This window comes from Oryctolagus cuniculus, chromosome 3 (assembly GCF_964237555.1).
Source record: "Oryctolagus cuniculus chromosome 3, mOryCun1.1, whole genome shotgun sequence".
Taxonomy (NCBI): Eukaryota; Metazoa; Chordata; class Mammalia; order Lagomorpha; family Leporidae; genus Oryctolagus; species Oryctolagus cuniculus.
The window spans coordinates 167,433,829-167,452,617 of NC_091434.1; the positions used below are offsets into that span (position 1 = coordinate 167,433,829).

The 18,789-nt window shown below is 40.9% G+C and overlaps 1 protein-coding gene across 10 annotated transcripts in view; it reads left to right on the forward strand.

Annotated features, from left to right (window-relative positions):
* The window catches only part of MKLN1 (muskelin 1), a 365,877-nt gene that overhangs the window by 283,992 nt on the left and 63,096 nt on the right, over positions 1–18,789 (forward strand). For all 10 annotated transcript variants that reach the window (XM_070071320.1, XM_070071319.1, XM_070071316.1 and 7 more), the window contains one exon: positions 13,828–13,940. In XM_070071320.1, coding sequence (XP_069927421.1) covers positions 13,828–13,940 — 113 coding nt within the window. The remainder of the gene's footprint in view (positions 1–13,827; positions 13,941–18,789) is intronic.

Genomic DNA, 18,789 nt, shown 5'->3' on the forward strand with positions numbered 1-18,789 from the left:
CCCTTTTCAGTCTGCCTGAGAGTTCAATATATACACCCTTCTTTATTGAAGAAGCAGATTTATGTACAAGTTTTTTTATTCAGAAAAATGCTTTGTTAAAATAGACGACTCGTGTGAGATTGACTGCATTAACTTTTTCCCTCTTGAACATAGGAATAGAAGTTGTAATGCTTTTCATTATCTCCCTCAGTCTTAACAGGGAAATATTATTTAGTCCTCAATTTGCCGATAATATACAAACTGAGAGTATTTATTTGAAAATGTCCTTTAGTTTTTTAAGCAAAGTTCACTTTCCTTAACTATAAAAATAATGTGGTTTACTTTTAACATTTAAGACTCATTTTATCTGCAGGCAGAAGGAATTTCATAGGGCTTATTAATGTGTTGATTGTGGGAGATGGACCATACATGATAGGTAAAATCTCCTATGTAAAAAATGTGAAAAAAATTTTATAATCTGTCACATTTAAGATGGAAAATAATATCTGAATGATAGACAAAATGTAATGACAGAACTCAGTGTAGGTAAGGACATCGACAATTAGAAAGAAGCTAGGTTTGCAGATCGGCCTTTAAAATAGAGAGATAAATGGATAGATCTTTAAAATATTTTTGAGTAAAGAGAATTGAGTAGCATTTATTTACTGTAGAAATAATAATTATAAGAAAGCATAGTGGAAATGACTATTGTAGTCACAGGATTTTACTGTAAATAAGAACTTTAAAGGAATAATCTTTCTTATGGCTGCTAAGGATTTATTATAGGTTAGGAAACATCTACAGTGACAAATTTTCATGTATCCACACTTCAGGAGTGGTACTATTTTATAGAAAAAAATATATATACACACACAAACACACACACACACATATATATATACACACACACACTTTTTAAAGATTTGTTTGAAAGACAGAGTTACAGAGAAGGGAGGTAGAAAGAGGATCGTTTCCATTTGCTTTATTCCCCACATGCCTGAACAGCCAGGGCTGGGGAAGACTAGAACCAAGAGCCCAGAACTCAGTCTGGTTCTCCCACTTGAGTGGCGGGAACCCAAACACTTAGGCCCTCATCTGCTCCCTCCTAAGTGCATTAGTAGGAAGCTGGATCTGAAGTGCAGAGAAGCTGGGACTTAGCTTAGCATTCCCATTGCTATACATATTCCCAAATGGGATGTCGACATCCCAATGACAGCTTAGCTCACCTCACCTTGCCGCAGTGCCTACCCTTGGGAATGTGTTTTTAAGCAGACATTTCCAGCATAGAAAATTTAGGCTCTTCCTGTTTGTAGAGTGACAATTTATTTTAAGCTATTTTGTACCTGTTTGAATACCCTTTCTTTCTTCCTTTCTCTCTCCCCCTGCTTTTCTTAACTTCCTGAATACTGCATCTTTATTTAGGTCATGAGTAATGACAAAACTAGATTTTCAGGCTTTAAAAGGCACTAAAACAGTATATATAACAAAATAATTACGGTGGTCACTTAGCATAAAATTGTCCAGAACTCGGTTGGGATTGATTTTCAATATATTCATCATTGCCACTTGTAATGTGGAAACAATGGTAGCTATATATGAACATTAAAGTTGAAAGAATTTTACTAGATTCAAATAATCCTTGGGGTGAGTAATAGACATGGTGTATAAACATCTTGATGTGGAATTTATTCTTTTTTTTTTTTTTAATTTTTTAGTTAGAAAATGTTTCACAGAAGATGCTGTCTGAGACCTCTCATCCCCATTTTGATATCTTGATCAGGAATTGGAATAAAGATGACTATTCCTTTTAAAATTTTTTTTAAAGATTTATTTATTTACTTGAAATTCAGAGTTACACTGAGAAAGAAAGAGAGGCAGAGAGAAGAAAGGGAAGGAGGGAGTGAGGGAGGAAGGGAGGTCTTCTATCCGCTGGTTCACTGCCCAGTTGGCTGCAATGGCTGGAGCTGCACCCAAAAAAAGCCAGGAGCCAGGAGCTTCCTCAGGGTCTCCCACGCAGGTGCAGGGGCTCAAGGACTTGGACCATCTTCCACTGCTTTCCCAGGCCATAGCAGAAAGCTGGATCAGAAGTGGAGCAGCTGGGACTTGAACCTGTGCCCCACCCGCTACACCATAGCACTGGCCCCTCCTTTTAAAACTTATTGTTGACTCTACATGGGAAAACCAGAAGGACACAAACTAGAATACTGACATTAGCTGTGTCTGGTAGAACAATTACCAGTGCTTTAAAATTTTCTTCTTTAGCAAATAAATGGGCAAAAAATTCTATGATTTTAGGTATTCAAATTTGGAGAAAATTTTATTCACAGTGTTCTTTTTAGGAAGAGAACTGTGTTTATTTCTGAAGATGCTTTTTGGTACAAAGTAAAATACAAAGGACATCTGGTTGTTGAAGGAACTATTTTTGTAGTACTAAGGAGAAGGATTGCTTATTAGAATCAGAGAAAGGGAGCACAAGAAAAGGTAGCTGGCAGTGCAGCCAGCAGGGTGGCAGATTGACAGCACTTTGTGTCAGAACTCTCTTTCCCCATCACAGTCTAGAAGTTTGCTCTACTAAAATTGATTTGGGAGTTGATTTTTATTTATTTATTTTTGGTAGAAATTTGTCAGCTAGATTTGAGGTCCGAGTTGAAGCAGGGTGGAAGCAAGGGAGGTTCTGAGGACTTGAGTGTCTCGGAGCAGAGAGGAACAAGGAAGGATGTTCTGGATAACAGTCTGGACTGTTGGATCCTCACAGTTCTTGGTTCAGGACTTCAGCTCTGTTCAGAGAGATGGGAAGCCAGTGTTGGCTTTTGAGAATTGTTGTGAACCGACTTTCCATTTTAGCAAAACAACTTGAGTCAAGTGCAGAAGCAGAGAGCCCTTTAAGGAAGTTATTGCTCCCCTAAGAAGTGGTGTGAAAATTGACTTACATTAGACTGATTGATAGTAGTGTTAAGAATTGCTCTGATTTGGGATGCATTTTGAAGAAAGCCTATGGACCTGACAGGATTTGCTTGTGGATTGGATGTAGGTTGTGAGAAAAGCAGTTGAGGATTACTCTGAAAATTTTGACCTGTGCAATTAGAAAAATAGTGTAGTGATTCTTTAACATGTATAACAATAGGGTCAGATAGATTGGGTTATCAAATTAGCAACTTGGTTTCAGAGATGTTTGAGATGCCAGTTAGACATCCAAGTACGTGTCAAGGGAGCCCTTGGCTGTTTTACTTTGTGGTTCAGGAGAAAGCCCAGGCAGAATGAGCATTGCATCCTTACATTTATATAACATTTTTCTCGTGCTATTATTTCTACTACAGTAATTTCCACATTGTTGTGATTTTTTAAATTTATTTTATTTTATTTATTTGAAAGAGCTACAGAGAGAGGCAGAGATAGAGATCTTCCATCCACTGATTCACTCCCCAAATGGCTGCAACAGCCAGAGCTGAGCTGATCTGAAGCCAGGAGCCAGGAGCTTCTTCCGGGTCTCCCATGCCAGTGCAGGGGCCCAAGCAATTGGGCCATCCTTCATTGTGTTCCCAGGCCATAGCAGAGAGCTGGATCGGAAGAGGAGCTGCCAGGACTAGAACCAGCACCCATAAGGGATGCTGGCACTTCAGGCCAAGGCTTTAACTTGCTGCACCACAGCACCGGCCCCTCCATATTGTTTTAGTTGCTTGTGTAGTTGTTCTGTATACCTTTCCTGTCTGTTCCACTCTCCAGCATTAATGGACTTATTGAGGGAGAAAAGGTAAGGAATCTTACCTTATTTGTTTTTATGACCATAAAGCCAGTATGTACTTGATACACATTAAATATTTGTTGAATTAAATAAAAATTAAAATCATTTTCCTTCAAGTGGAAATAAAAAATTTACTTGGAAAATATGGTCAGATATTACTGTAAACCTTGATAAGTAGATCATGCCATGATGTCATTTATTATGATAATATGCTAGTATTTTTCTGAGACAAATCTGTTTAGTTGATCTTTTTTTTAAAAGATTTATTTATTTATTTATTTGAAAATCAGAGTTACACAAAGAGAAGGAGAGGCAGAGACAGAGGGAGGTCTTCCAACAGCTGGTCCATTCCCCAATTGGCCGCAGTGGCTGGAGCTGCACCAATCCGAAGTCAGGAGCCTGGAGCCTCCTCCAGGTTTCCCAATCGGGCACAGGGGCCCAAAGGACTCGGGCCATCTTCTACTGCTTTCCCAGGCCATAGCAGAGAGCTGGATCAGAAGTGGAGCAGCCGGGACTAGAACCAGTGCCCCTGTGGGATTCCGGCACCGCAGGTGGTGACTTCACCCGCTATGCCACAGTTTAGGCCCCTGTTTTGTTGATCTTATTCTAACTGATTAATTTTTTTATGAATTGATAGCTTTTATACTTTTAAACTGTGCTTCTAAGAGTAGTAGCCAATCATGACTTTGAGATCTAGTTAAAAGCTGAATGTTATCTAAAACATGGCATTCTTTAGCATTGTATTTGGTGCTCTCTCACCTTAATTTGAGCATGAGAACAGAATCTAGTGTACACATGAGGTCATGGGATTTTTCTCTTTAAAAATCCTTCTGTTTCTTTTATCCGACTGTTAGCATCATGCTTTACTGAGGTGCTTTTGCTGTATTTACTTCACCATGTAGATGATACCAGAACCCTTGTATTGCTGTTGCAAGGAGGTTGATCTCAGTCATCTCCAAAGAGACTGTTTTTTTTTTGTTGTTGTTGTTGTTGTTTTTTTTTTTTTTTTTTTTTTTTGACAGGCAGAGTGGACAGTGAGAGAGAGACAGAGAGAAAGGTCTTCCTTTGCCGTTGGTTCACCCTCCAATGGCCACCGCGGCCGGCGCGCTGCGGCCAGCGCACCGCGCTGATCCGATGGCAGGAGCCAGGAGCCAGGTGCTTTTCCTGGTCTCCCATGGGGGTGCAGGGCCCAAGCACCTGGGCCATCCTCCACTGCACTCCCTGGCCACAGCAGAGGGCTGGCCTGGAAGAGGGGCAACCGGGACAGAATCCAGCACCCCGACCGGGACTAGAACCCAGTGTGCCGGCGCCGCTAGGCGGAGGATTAGCCTAGTGAGCCGCGGCGCCGGCCCAAAGAGACTGTTTTAATCATAGATCTTTGAAAGAACTTTTTATAGCCTGTTCTTACGATATAATAGCCAAATATTGTGGTCAGCTGTTGAGTTTGTGAGCATGGTGGGAGTGTGCGTCTAGCACACCTGGTGTTGAACCCTAACTCCTCCGTGGACTTTTGTTTGAATGAGTCACATTGCTAAAATGAGATCAACTAAGTTGTTTTGAGATATAAGCGAAATAATGAATTTCACATATAAGATATGTTATTTATGTAATATGCCTATTGAATATACGAATATAAATGTAGTGACTAGTTATACTGAGAAAATTTTATATAATCCAAGAATGTTTTTATTGATAAAATTTCACTATGGGAATATTTTTTTGAATATTCATTTTTTTTCAACTTTTATTTAATAAATATAAATTTCCAAAGTACAACTTTTGGATTGCAGCAGCTTTTCCCCCCATAACCTCCCTCACCCACAACCATCCTATCTCCCACTTTCTCTCCCATCCCATTCTTCATCAGGATTCATTTTCGATTATCTTTATATACAGAAGATCAACTTATTATATACTAAGTAAAGATTTCAAAAGTTTGCACCCACACAGATACACAAGGTATAAAGTACTGTTTGAGTAGTAGTTTTACTGTTCATTCGCATAGTACAAAACATTAAGGACAGAGATCCTACATGGGGAGTAGTTGCACAGTGTCTCCCGTTGTTGATTTAATAATTGACACTCTTATTTATGACATCAGTAATCACCTGCAGCTCTTATCATGAGCTGCCAGGGCTATGGAAGCCTCTTGAGTTCACAGCACTATGGGAATATTTTAAGACAATTAAAATATTTTTGTAAGATTTATTTATTTATTTAAAGGCAGAGCTACAAAGAGGCAGAGAGAGAGAGAAAGGTTTTCCTTGGGGCCGGCGCTGTGGCATGGCAGGTGAAGCCCCCGCCTGCAGTGCTAGCATCCCATGTGGGCTCTGATTTGAGTCCTGGCTGCTCCACTTCCGATCCAGCCCTCTGCTGTGGCCTGGGAAAGCAATGGAAGATGGCCCAAGACCTTGGGCCCCTGTACCGACATGGGAGACCTGGAAGAAACTCCTGGCTTCGGATTGGTACAACTCCAGTTGTTGCGGCCATTTGGGGAGTGAGCCAGCGGTTAGAAGACCTCTCTCTCTCTCTCTGCCTCTCTTTGTCTCTCTCTCTTTAACTCTGCCTTTCAAATAAATATTTTAAAAAAAGAAAGGTCTTCCACCTCCTGGTTCACTTGCCAGATGGCCAGAACAGCCAGAACTGGGCCAATCCAAAGCCAGGAGCCGGAGCTTCTTCCACTTCTCGGGTGCAGGGGCCCAAGGACTTGGGCCATCCTCCACTGCTTTCCCAGGCCACAGCAGAGCCGGATGGGAAGTGGAGCAGCCAGGACTCAAACCAGCGCCCATACTGGATTCTGGCACTGCAGGCAGCAGCTTTACCTACTGCACCACAGCGCCAGTCCCCAACAATTAAAAATTTTTAAAAACTATTTTAAAAAGTTGAAAAGCAGCATTGAAGGGAACAATAATTCATGCATAGTCCACCATTCTGAGAAGACCAGTTTTATTTTGTTAAATTTGTTCTGTCTTTAATTTATTTAAAAATACGTTTATTTATTTGAAGGGGAGCATTATAGAGAAAAAGAGTGAGCCAGAGTGGGCGCGCTTCCATCTGCTGATTGACTCTCCAAATGGCTACAAGAGTAGGGACTGGTCATTGTGGAAGCTAGGAGGCAGGAACCCTCTTTGGGTTTCTCATGTAGGTAGCAAGGACCCAACTACTTTGACCATCATCTGCTGCTTTCCCAGGTGTGTTAGCACGGAACGGGGTTGAAAGTGGAGCAGCAGGGACGTGAACGGCACTTCGACTTGGTATGCTGGTGTTGCAGGTTGCAGCTTATCTTGTGCCTGTATTCCAACCCTGTTCCATCTTTTAAAAACACATACACTGTCCTAATTGATGGAAGCCTAGCTAAACTGTGAAGAAGCAATGTTAAACATATTTAAGAATTTTGTTGATCGAGGCAGGTGTTGTAGTCCATGGGTTAAGCTGCTGCTTGGGATGCCTGCATCCCGTGAGAGTGTCTGATACAGCTTCCTGCACATACACCTGGGAGGCAGCAGATGATGGCCCAAGCATTTGGTCTGTGCCACCCATGTATGAAACCAGAATGCAGTTCCTGGGGCCTGGTTTTGGCCTCTCCCAGTCCTGGATGTTCACTGCATTTAGGGAGTGAACTCTTGGGTGGAAGATCTCTTTGTCTCAGTTTCTCTCTCTCTCTCTGTCACTCTACCTGTCAAATCAATCAGAATATCTTTATTTTATTTATTTATTTAAAGATTTATTTATTTTATTTGAAAGGCAGAGTTAGGATCACCCCCAGATGGCTGCCAATGGCTGGGGCTGGGCCAGTCCAGAGCCAGGAGCTCCATCTGGTTCTCCCAGATGGGGCCTAGGCCCAAGGACTTGAGACATCCTCTCCTGCTTTCCCAGGCGCATTAGCAAGGAGCTGGGTTGGAAGTGGAGCAGCTGGGACTCATATGTGCACATATGAGATGTCCACATCACAGACTGCAACTTAACCTGCTATGCCACAACACCAGCGCCAGTCAGTGTATATGCTGGTTCAATTCACTGATGGCCTTGATGGTCAGCTCTGGGCAAAGCTGAAACCAAGAGCTCCATCTGGGTCTTTCACATGCTGAACACTTGGTCATGTTTTGCTGCTTTCCTCAGGCCATTAGCAGGGAGCTGGATCAGAAGTGGAGCAGCCAGGACTTGACCAGTGCCCATATGGGATGCTAGTGTTGCAGGTGGTAGCTTTACCCACTGTGCTGCAGTACTGACCCCTGTGGTGGGCATTTGAAGAGTGAACCAGCAGTTGGGAGAGTTTTGAAGTTTTGTTTTTCATGTTGCTACCAGCCATAAGGATAGAGTGACCGTAAATGTTCCTGAGGGGTAATTTTACTATTTACTTTTCAAAGTGTTCTTCCTAAGGAAATTGTATTATACATGCTGTAGTAGAGAAGGAATGTATTCTGTCTTACTGAATTTATGTATTGGTTTTATTGATTGTAATCCCTGCATCTGATACTTCCCCATAGTCTTCAGCTGTGAGTTGGGTTTCAATTCTGGGTGAAATAAGGTGCAAAAGAAGAGAAAATGCATATTAATTTGCTTTCAGTGTTAGAAATGTAAATGTCCACTGTATGAAGCTGTTCTTTGTTGTGGAACTCTCATTAAATTTTGAGAACCTACAATACAAACCTTTTCCTCTCTCAATCAGAACAGGTACTAAGACTCAGGTATCTTCAGGAGAGGCTGATGGGAGATGCTTGTCTCCTAGGACATCCCTTTTATTGAAATCTGAACCTTTATTCTGTAGCAATTGCATAAAAGTACTTTCATTTTTTTACATGTGGTGCCACATGTGGTTTTCATTGATATTCCTTAAAGAAAAAAGCAACTTTTGATAGAAGTGAATAAACGTGGATTTTGGTTGTTAATCACGGATCCATTCATGTGACTGTATTTCTGAAGCTACATATTATATGAATGTTCTTCATTCATGCAGTTTTCAGAAAGGAATTCTGAAGTACACTTAATAAGGAACACAAGGTGTATTATCACAGGTATAAAACAAAACCTTTTAGCAAAGGAAGTAGCCACATGCTTACCTAGAGAGCACAGTCTCTGGAGTGTTGTAATTGTAGCTTTACATAAGAAAGAAGGGCTATGGCCAGCGCCGCGGCTCACTAGGCTAATCCTCCGCCTTGCGGCGCCGGCACACCAGGTTCTAGTCCTGGTCGGGGCACCGGATTCTGTCCCGGTTGCCCCTCTTCCAGTCCAGCTCTCTGCTGTGGCCAGGGAGTGCAGTGGAGGATGGCCCAGGTGCTTGGGCCCTGCACCCCATGGGAGACCAGGAGAAGCACCTGGCTCCTGCCATCGGATCAGCGCGGTGCGCTGGCCGCAGCGCACCGGCCGCGGCGGCCATTGGAGGGTGAACCAACGGCAAAGGAAGACCTTTCTCTCTGTCTCTCTCACTGTCCACTCTGCCTGTCAAAAAAAAAAAAAAAAAAAAAAAGGGCTGTGGGTGAATCCTGCTGATAATCTCCTGGATCATAATAGTTAAGGGAATGGTTTAAGAAAGAAAGCTAAGACGCATATAAAATACCTTTTCGTATCTAATGTATTCCCTTCAAAAACTCTTATGTCAGTTTAGGGTCTTAGTAAACAGCACTTTTGAAAGATTTAAGTTCTTAATCTAAATGTCCTCACAGAATTTAATTTTTTTATCTTGAAGGTAAATTTATGTTTCTTAAAACCTATTTTTGTATTTCACTTGTTTTTCTCTTGGTGTCTAGTTAAACCAAGAATTAAACCAACTTCCTTCACCACCCTTCCTTTTCCTACCTTTTTTTTGATGCATGAATTTTGTCACATCGTGTCAGTGTATGTGATGTGGGTTCTGCACAGCTGCAACCTGGGGAGCTGGTTTAGTCATGGGAACAGTGTGCCATCTTGTGGAGAATTGTGCAGCAAGCGTGATCTGACGTTACGCCTAAGAATCAGTAGGACTGTGGGTATTGAAGTTGAGCACTTAAAATAAAAAGCCTGCTTCAGTGTGTTAAATGGTCTGAACACCAGTGACTTCATGTTTTAACATTTCTACCTTTTTTTCTGTGTGTGTAAGATGTGCAAATTGGTGCTACTGTTAGTAAGAGTTCTAGAGTTTATTTGGTACTGGTACCAAGTTGGTGCATACTCAGTACCAAAGAATATAGCTGACTTTTATTTTTGTGGTTGTCTTTCTCTCATGAGTAATGACTGATTGATTTAGTGTCTTAGAGGAAGTTGTCTGACATTTTGAACACAAGCTGTTATCAGCTACTTTATCTGTAATCCCCCTCATTCATTAACGCTTCCTTATTAGTGAGCTCTGTTTGTTAACAGTTCCTATCTTACCTTGTTGTACCTGTGCTTAAATTCTTCTTTGTGGAGTCAAGTTCAAAGCCCTGATCTTAAAATTTAATGGTGGGGCCGGCGCTGTAGTGCAGGGGGTTAAAGCCCTGGCCTGAAGTGCTGGCATCCCATATGGTTGCCTGTTCCAGTCCTGGCTGCTCCTCTTCTGATCCAGCTCTCTGCTAAGGCCTGGGAAAGCAGTAGAAGATGGCCCAAGTCCTTGCACCCCTCAACCACATGGGAGACTGGGAAGAAGCTCCTGGTTTTAGCCTGGCCTCACCCTGCCTATTTTGGCCATTTGGGGAGTGAACCAGTAGGTGGAAGATTCATTCTCATTCTCTCTCTCTCTCTCTCTCTCTCTCTCTCCCTCTCTCTCTCTCTTCTTCTGTCTCTGTAACTCTGACTTCCAAATAAATAAAAAAATCTTTAAAAATCTTCAGCTACTACCTATTTTGTTTTATGTCAGACAGTGAATTTATTTATCACACAGTTTAACTGCTTTACATCCATTACTTAATTCTCATAGTCACTTTATGCGTTAAGTGCTGTATCCCATTTTAGAGATTAGGAAACCTCTGGTTAAGGAATTTAACACGCTGCTATAGCTGTATGATAGAACCAGGATTGTAGTGAAATGAACCTGACCTTTAAAACACCTCTGGTGTGTTTTTGTGTCTCTGTACTTCTGTTATTCTTTCTATTCTGCTTGAAAGGGCTTCTTTTCTGTCCGCTATTCTGCCTACCAGAACACAAAGCTGCTTTCTGATGCGTGGATCAAATAGCACTGTCACCACTAACCTTTCCCGAGCCCTCGGCAGGTGTACTGCCTTCCCTCTGCTGCTTCTCCCCTCGTTTTGATCCCTAGTCTACCCTGAGTGATGGTAATTTGTGTTCCTGTTTTGTATTCCTGACTAGATTGTAAGCTCTTTGAGGACTGATTCTCTGTTTTATTTCTTCTTCTTCTCTTTAAAGTGTGTTACCAGTTCAGATCAGTACTCAAAAATATTGAATAAACATTCCCTTCAGTGCCAGGAGAAATGGAGACAGTAAAACCCAGGCTCTGTAAAAAAAAAAAAAAAAAAAAAAAATGTTGTTGCTTGAGGGGATCCTACTGCCCCAGGAGGATGTATCTGGATTGTTACAGAACCTGGGCCGAAAGGGCTTGCAGTAAACAAGTCTGTTACCCTGCCCAGAGATTAATGCTTTCTTCCCAACTGTTTCCATAATTCTCAACCTTATGCATCAAATAATGCTTTTGGTGGTATTTATTTCTAGACAATAATTTATCTCCGAGAGAATCAAGTAGATGATTTAATCAAACTTTTTTTTTTTTGCCCCCCTTTTTTTTGCTGTGTATTTTAATTCGAATACGTCAGTAGGTCCATTTGATTCATTTAATTTTACTATTAAACTTCAACTGAGACTGCAGAGCTTTTATGGACAGAAATGACATCTTGGCTTAATTCCATTGAGAAGCTTGCTCTGCGCCAGATTTTATTTTGCTCAGCTATCAATGAGGCTGTTGTGGAAATGTGGGTTTTCTTTGCTGTGAGAATTTTTTTGTACAAAGAGACCTGCTTTTCAGAAAGAACATTGAGAACCCAGAGCCCATGAGGAAGGGTTATTAAAGTTAATGAACCAGGGTAACCTTATCCAGAGGGTGCCCAGAAACACTATAAAACAAAAGGTCAATTGCTATTGCTGTTTTAGTTATATACTGTCTCTCTCCAGGCGTCGGAATCTAAGTGTTAATTGCCTTTATAGTGAGGCCTTGGCAGATAATTTTTAAGCCAGATGAAAATTCTTTAATTTCTTTTTCTATAAAATTGTCAATGTCTGGATGTAACGTTGTACCATTTGGGAAACAGAATATTGCTTCACTAATGATAATGCGTTGTTCTGTAATTGTGAGATGTGACAACTTTTTAGTAGTTTAAAATAATTGCTGCTATTTCACATTTGTTCGGGTTCAAAAATGTTCTGAGTACTGAATTAGGCATGGAATCAGATAGAACAATACTGTTTTTATTGCATCTGTGATACTTGTTACAGATAGATGGTGTATTTTGTGCATGTTAAGGTGGGAATGTTGGCCATGTTTGACAGCCTTGAGAATGTTTTCAGGTATTTTGTATTTGAAGAAGCTCAAACAGTGAGAAAACTAAGACTCCAGGAGGTTACATGGTGTGTGTTTGCTCAGCCAGTTAGCACTAGACCTCAGTGCTATTCCAGTGGGCTTCCCTTACCCAGAGCGCAGAAGCGCGTTGTGACTCCCCCAGATTGTTGGGGCAGAGAACGAGTGTTTCATTTAGAAAATTCACTTAGAGTTTGAGATTATCTGAAAATATGACAAAAATCTCTGAGAAGACAGCCCAACTGTGAAAGGCAAGAAGTTCCTTAAATGCGTCACAGTACTTCCAAGTGCACTTGAATCGTAGCCTTTCATGATACGGGATTAGATGATGGTCATAACATATTAGGCCTAGATCATGCCATTTAGAGAGTAGATGGCTTTGTAAGTTTTCCTGTATTGTTAACTTAAAAAAAAAAAATAGCTGAGCTTACGTAACCAATAGGCCTAAGACATTTGGCAAAGGAGAAAAATGCTTGAAGGAGAGGGAGGCACTGCAGTTGTGTGAAGAAGGATCTATGAGGTAAAATGTTAGTGTAAATACTCATTATTCACAGAGACAGAAATCAGTTTTGTCACAGTGATAAAGAGAATTCATAACTGTAATAGGTATTTTAGAGTCAAAAATAACTAAATTCTTGATACCTGCAATTACATAGAGGTTACTTTTTGAGGAGTACCACAATATATTTAGAAAAATTTCACCACCTTTATTGGAAATAGCAAAGTTAAACATCACTTGATTCTGAAAATATCTAACTTTAACCTACAGTTATTTTTTTGTTTAAAGGTTTATTTTATTTAAAAGGCAGAATTACAGAGAAAGAGAGAGTCTTCCATCTGCTGGTTCACTCCCCAGTTGGCTGCAAGGGCCAGAGCTGCCTGGAGCCAGGGGCCAGGAGATTCTTCCTTGTCTCGCACATGGGTGCAGGTCCCAAGCACTTGGGCCATCTCTACTGCTTTCCCAGGCCATAGCAGAGAGCTGGATCGGAAGTGGAGCAGTCGGGACTCAAACCGGCGCCCATATGGGATGCCAGCACTGCAGGCGGCAGCTTTACCTGCTGCACAACAGCTCTAGCCCCTATAGCTACTTTTAAATATTGTTTTCAGTATTGCAACAGAGAAAAAACCACCTTTAATGTAACAGTTTTTCAAAAACAGCTAGATGTCTGTATGTTATCCTCTTAGGCTATGTATTCCTCTGGGGTTTCTCTTTATTACATTCTGAGTAAAAAGATTACCTAGGTCTCTGGTAGTAAAATATAGATTGTTAAGAAGCTAAAAATGTAAACTTTTCATGTTTTAACACAAATTCCTTAACTGGCTTAACATCAGATTCACTTGAGATGTTTAAAAAATACAAACTGAAGACCTTGGAATTAGAATCTTGGGAAGCACTTCCTCATTATCCATAGTTTTGTAGATTGCTCCAAACAGTGATTCTGCAGCAACATTTCTGTTTTCTCATGTATAGGAAATACTGGCAAGTTACCAGTTTAAAAACTTCATTTTAAAATTTATTTAGATGTACTTTCCCAAATGATTGTGGAAACAATTGGCAATGTCTGGTTGCCATTGCTTAGTTTCTCCTAAATTTTATTTTTTACACTTATTTTTCTGACTTCCACAGAAACTGTGTATTTGTTTGGTGGCTGGGATGGCACACAAGATCTGGCCGACTTCTGGGCATACAGTGTGAAGGAGAACCAGTGGACATGTATCTCCCGGGACACTGAGAAAGAGGCAAGTTCGTGGGCACGTTAGTCCACTGTTACACCAGGGCACGGGTGTGCACTACTCTTTGTGTGATTGTATTCTTCTCTAATGTCTGTCTGTAGCGGTATCAACACAACTTGTGGTCAGCAAGTTTGGTGTAAGTACTCTTGGATTTCAGCTTCTGTACCTAATTTTTTTTTAACTACTAGAATACAAGCAAATCTAATAGAGATAAGTAGAAATGGCTATTTTTATATCATTTACTTTTTAAGCTGCTTTAGCCCAGAAATAGAACCCTATATCTTTCTTTTTTCGCATCCTTGTCACCTCTATTATTTTTATTTCCTTTGGAAAAAAATACTTCTGATGTTCTGACCTCTCACTGTCCTCATTATTTTGGCAATTTTCATAAATGATATTTTTAATATAAACTGTGTATTTGTATGCTTACTTCATGGTGAGTAAGATGGTTTAGGCTTACGGGTTTGAATTAAACATGTGCATAATTATATGCTAAGATAAAGTATTCTTTTTTCAATTCTTTGTAGAACTTTTTTTTTTAAGATTTATTTATTTACTTGAAAGAGTTACACAGAGAGATGGAGACGCAGAGAGAGAGAGAGATAGAGAGAGGTCTTCCATCCGCTGGTTCACTCCCCAGGTAGCCACAACGACTGGAGCTGTGCCAGTCCGAAGCCAGGAGCCAGGAGCTTCTCCGGGTGCAGGGGCCCAAGGACTTTGGTCATCCTCTACTGCTTTCCCAGGCCACAGCAGAGAGCTGGATCAGAAGTGGAGCAGCCGGGACACAAACTGGCGTCTATGGGATGCCAGCGCTGCAGCTGGCAGCTTTACCCACTGAGCCACAGTGCCGGCCCCTGTAGAACTTTTTTTTAACTGTATCTTCCTTCTAAGCTCATTTAGATTATAAAGTGAAAAATAAGCTATACCAAAACAGTAGAAGTCATGAATGAAAAGGAAGCTAAAAGATCTGATTTAAAACTCAATGAATTTGCTCTTGAAAGTCCACCTCAGAAGAACTGATGCTGTGTCTGTAATCCTAGGAATCTGGTTCTCCTGCACGTAATTATTTGGCTACTTTTTTTCAAAGATAACTTGAAATTCTGATTTCTTTTCTTAACACTGGCAAAAGTATGTAAAAATGACTATCCCTTTTCAGTATTAAAGTAGTTTTCTGAAATTATTATTCTCAATAAAAACATCTAAAAAATATGTGTTTTATACCTCCTAAACTATTTTAAATCTAAACTGATTATATCCATAATTACTCTTGGAGTCAGCCCAGGGCTCCTTTTCACGTGCTCCCTCCTCTCCCTTGAGTGTATCTGAATTCGTGCGTAATTCCCCTGGCTGGGCAGCCAGTGCTGCATTCCCAGTTTCTTTTCCTCTCTTCCTTTTGGCTGATTCCAGCTTTGTGATTTCTTAAACTGTTTGTTAGGGCTGGCTGTTGCTTGTGACACTGACATCCCATATCAGAGGGCCGAGTCAAGTATTGGCTGCTTTTCTTCTCATCCAGCTTCCTGATAATGTGTCTGGGAAGGCAGTAGATGATGGCCCAAGTGCTTGGGCCCCTGCCACCCGCCAGCCGAGGCTGTTGTGACTATTTGGGGAGTGAACCAGCAGATGGAAGATTTGAGATCTCTCTCTCTCTCTCTCTCTCTCTCTCTCTCATATAAATAACCAGATCTAAAACAACCAACAACAAAAAAACCCACAACTTTTTTGTCTTCATTGTTGATACCCAGATCCATTGTTTATTTTTCAATACAGTCCTTAAAAACTTATTTGTCCACATAACACCTCTGCTTGAACTGTATGGTTACCTTCAGTCCCTCTTTCAATTATCTGTTAATTCTGTTATAAACACCCACAAAACCTCAGTGGAATGATAATAAACATTTATTTGCTCATAAGCCTGGGTAATTCTTTGGTTTTGGCTGAGCTCATTCATTACCCCTGGGAATCACATTCTTTTGGCCAGTCTAGGACAGCTTTAGCTGGGACTGCTTGATTGTGTGATTGCTCACTTTGCTACAAGCTATGGAGAGCCCTTCTCATGGCAAAGGAAAAAGCTGCAAGGGAGATCCAGTAGACGGGTACAGTCCATCAGATTTGCTCCTCTCCTGTTAGCCAAAGGAAGTGATGTATCCCAAGTCCAAAGTCCATGTACAATGGGGTATGCTGTTAAATGGGATGGATGTAGCAACAATAAAACAGATCTCTACTTCATTCCATTTTCTTAGAGTAGAAGCTCCCAGTTTATTCTGAGAGTTTGGTCTCCATCTACTTTTCCAACTTCATCTCTGGACTTTATGTGCCAGCCGTACTTGGAGTTGCTGGCTTTATTCAGCTTTCTCACCTGTGCCCTTTGACAATGTCTTTTCCCTGTTTGGGATTAGAAGAATTTCCCCTTACTTTTACCTAGTAAGTATTTATTCTTTAAAACTCAAGTTCAAACCTTACTTCACCACGAACATTTTCTTGATTTCCCCAGAAGAATTGAAAACTTCCTTTTGTGTGTCCATTTAACCATTTTAGAACACAGGCGGGTTTTTGTTATGCTTGGTTTATGTTGGCTAGGAATCATGTCCTTTAGAATTTATATATTCTAGGAATATAATATATGTGCTTATTTTTTAATAAATGAAATAGGTGAGGTAAGTTAAATGAAAATTTAATGCTGGAGAAAAGTAAAGTAGTGAAAAACTTCAGGAGAGTGGCTGCTTTGGGGTGGGGGGTTCATAGGGTAATATTGATGCTCTGCTTCTGAAGCTGCATATGGGTAGTGAACCGTTCATTTGGTTATTTTTTTTTAAAAGATTTATTTATTTATTTGAACATCAGAGTTATACAGAGAGGAGAGGCAAGGAGAGAGAGAGAGGTCTTCCATCTGCTGGTTCACTTCCCAGTTGGCCACAATGGCTGGAGCTGTGCCGGTCCAGAGCCAGGAACCAGGAGCTTCTTCCAGGTCTCCCACAACAGGTGCAGGGGCCCAAGGACTTGGGCCATCTTCCACTGCTCTTCCAGGTCATAGCAGAGAGCTGGATTGGAAGTGGAGCAGCCGGGACTCAAACTGGCGCCCATATGGGATGCTGGCACTGAAGGCTGCGGCTTTACCCATTACTCCACAGCGCCGGCCCCTTGGTTATTTTTTATGCTATATACCTGCTGTAATATTTAGAATGCAGTTAGTACTTATTTTAAAACAAGCACTAGAAAACTACAGATATTATTTGATGAGAACATTTTGTTTCTGTTATTTGAAGTCAGTAGAGATAAGTAGAGTAGTGTGATTCAGTACTGGAGCTCAGGTTTATTGTTGGATGTTAGTACTTTTCATATAAATACCTAAAAACCTTGTCAATTTACCTGTGAATTGAATATTAATATGTGGCTCTGGCATAAATACTCATTTCTTCCAAACTTGGACAGTTGGCATTTTGTATATCTTTTTTAAAATTCATTTTTTAAAAATATTTAATAGAAAGGTAAGTTACAGAAAAAGAAGGACAGCAAGAGGTAGATTTTCCATCAATGGATTCAGTCCCCATAATGCCAGTTACAGCCAAGACTGTAGTCAGGAACCAGGAATTCAATTCAAATCGTGCCCTTGTGGTGGAGGCCCCAGTACTTAGCCACCTTCTGTTGTATGCTAGAGTGCACAGTAGTGGGAAGCTGGATGGGAGGGAAGTGGGGTCAGTACTGGAACCCTGGCACTCTGATGACGAGATGCAGACATTCCTAGTGGCAGCTTAACTAATATGCCAAACACCCATCTCCTAATTTTATTTTCTGTTCCAGTGAGTCTAAGTGTTAAATTTTTATTTACTTGAAAGGCTGATTGATTGATTGATTGATTGATACCCATCTGCTGGTTCATTCCCCCAAGGGCCTGCAACAGCCAGAGTGGGCCAGCTTAAGGCCAGTAGCCAGGTACTCAGTCCAGGTCTCCAGTGTGGATGATAGGGACCCAGTTACCTGAGCCATCATCACCTGTCACCTCCCAGGGTGCACATTTAATGGGAAGGTGGAGTCAGGAGTGGAGCCAGGGCTTGAATCAGATGCTCCAATATGGCATGTAGGTGTCCCAAGTAGCTTATTCAATTGAGAGAATTAGGGACAGAGAAAGAGATATCTTCATCTCCTCAGATGGCTGCAACAGCCAGGGCTGGACCAGGCTGAAGCCAGGAGCCCCATCAAGGTCTCCCATGTGGGTGTCAGGGCCACCCTCCCCTGCTTTTCCCAGGCCATTAGCAAGGAAGTAGATTAGAAGTGGAGCAGCTGGGACTCAAACCGGCACCAACATGGGCTGTGCCAACACAGGTGGCGGCTTTACCCACTATGCCACAATGCCGGCCTCTGTTTTGCATTTTTACAAATTTTTTTAATGTCTAACTAGTAGAAGACATTCAGATTCTCTTGTCTGTTTCTGCATTGACTCTCTTACAGTATGTTGTTTTCTTTACATATAAAAGGAAATTGGACCTCATATACATGTGTTGTTGGAAGGAAAGTAGTATTTTAATGGGCTTTTTGGATGATTGCATATGTTCTTCTTGGATCCCATATGCCAAATTGAAAAGTGGATTTTTTTTAAGACAGTTGCTGTATAGATTCTTGACACTGTATCAGCCAACTTTTTTTGTTTTGTGTTAAAATATGTTGGTCTGTCTTGCTCTTTGAATGAATTGTTTACCCACGCATATTTTTTTTTCTTTTTAACCCATGCTTGGTCACTTGAGAAGTATTGGTTCACTAAATTATGCACATCTCCAAATACTGACATTTTGTTAGACAAGAAACCATGTTTTCTTAATATAGTTATAATTTGATTATTGGGAAAGTGTCAAGATCACAG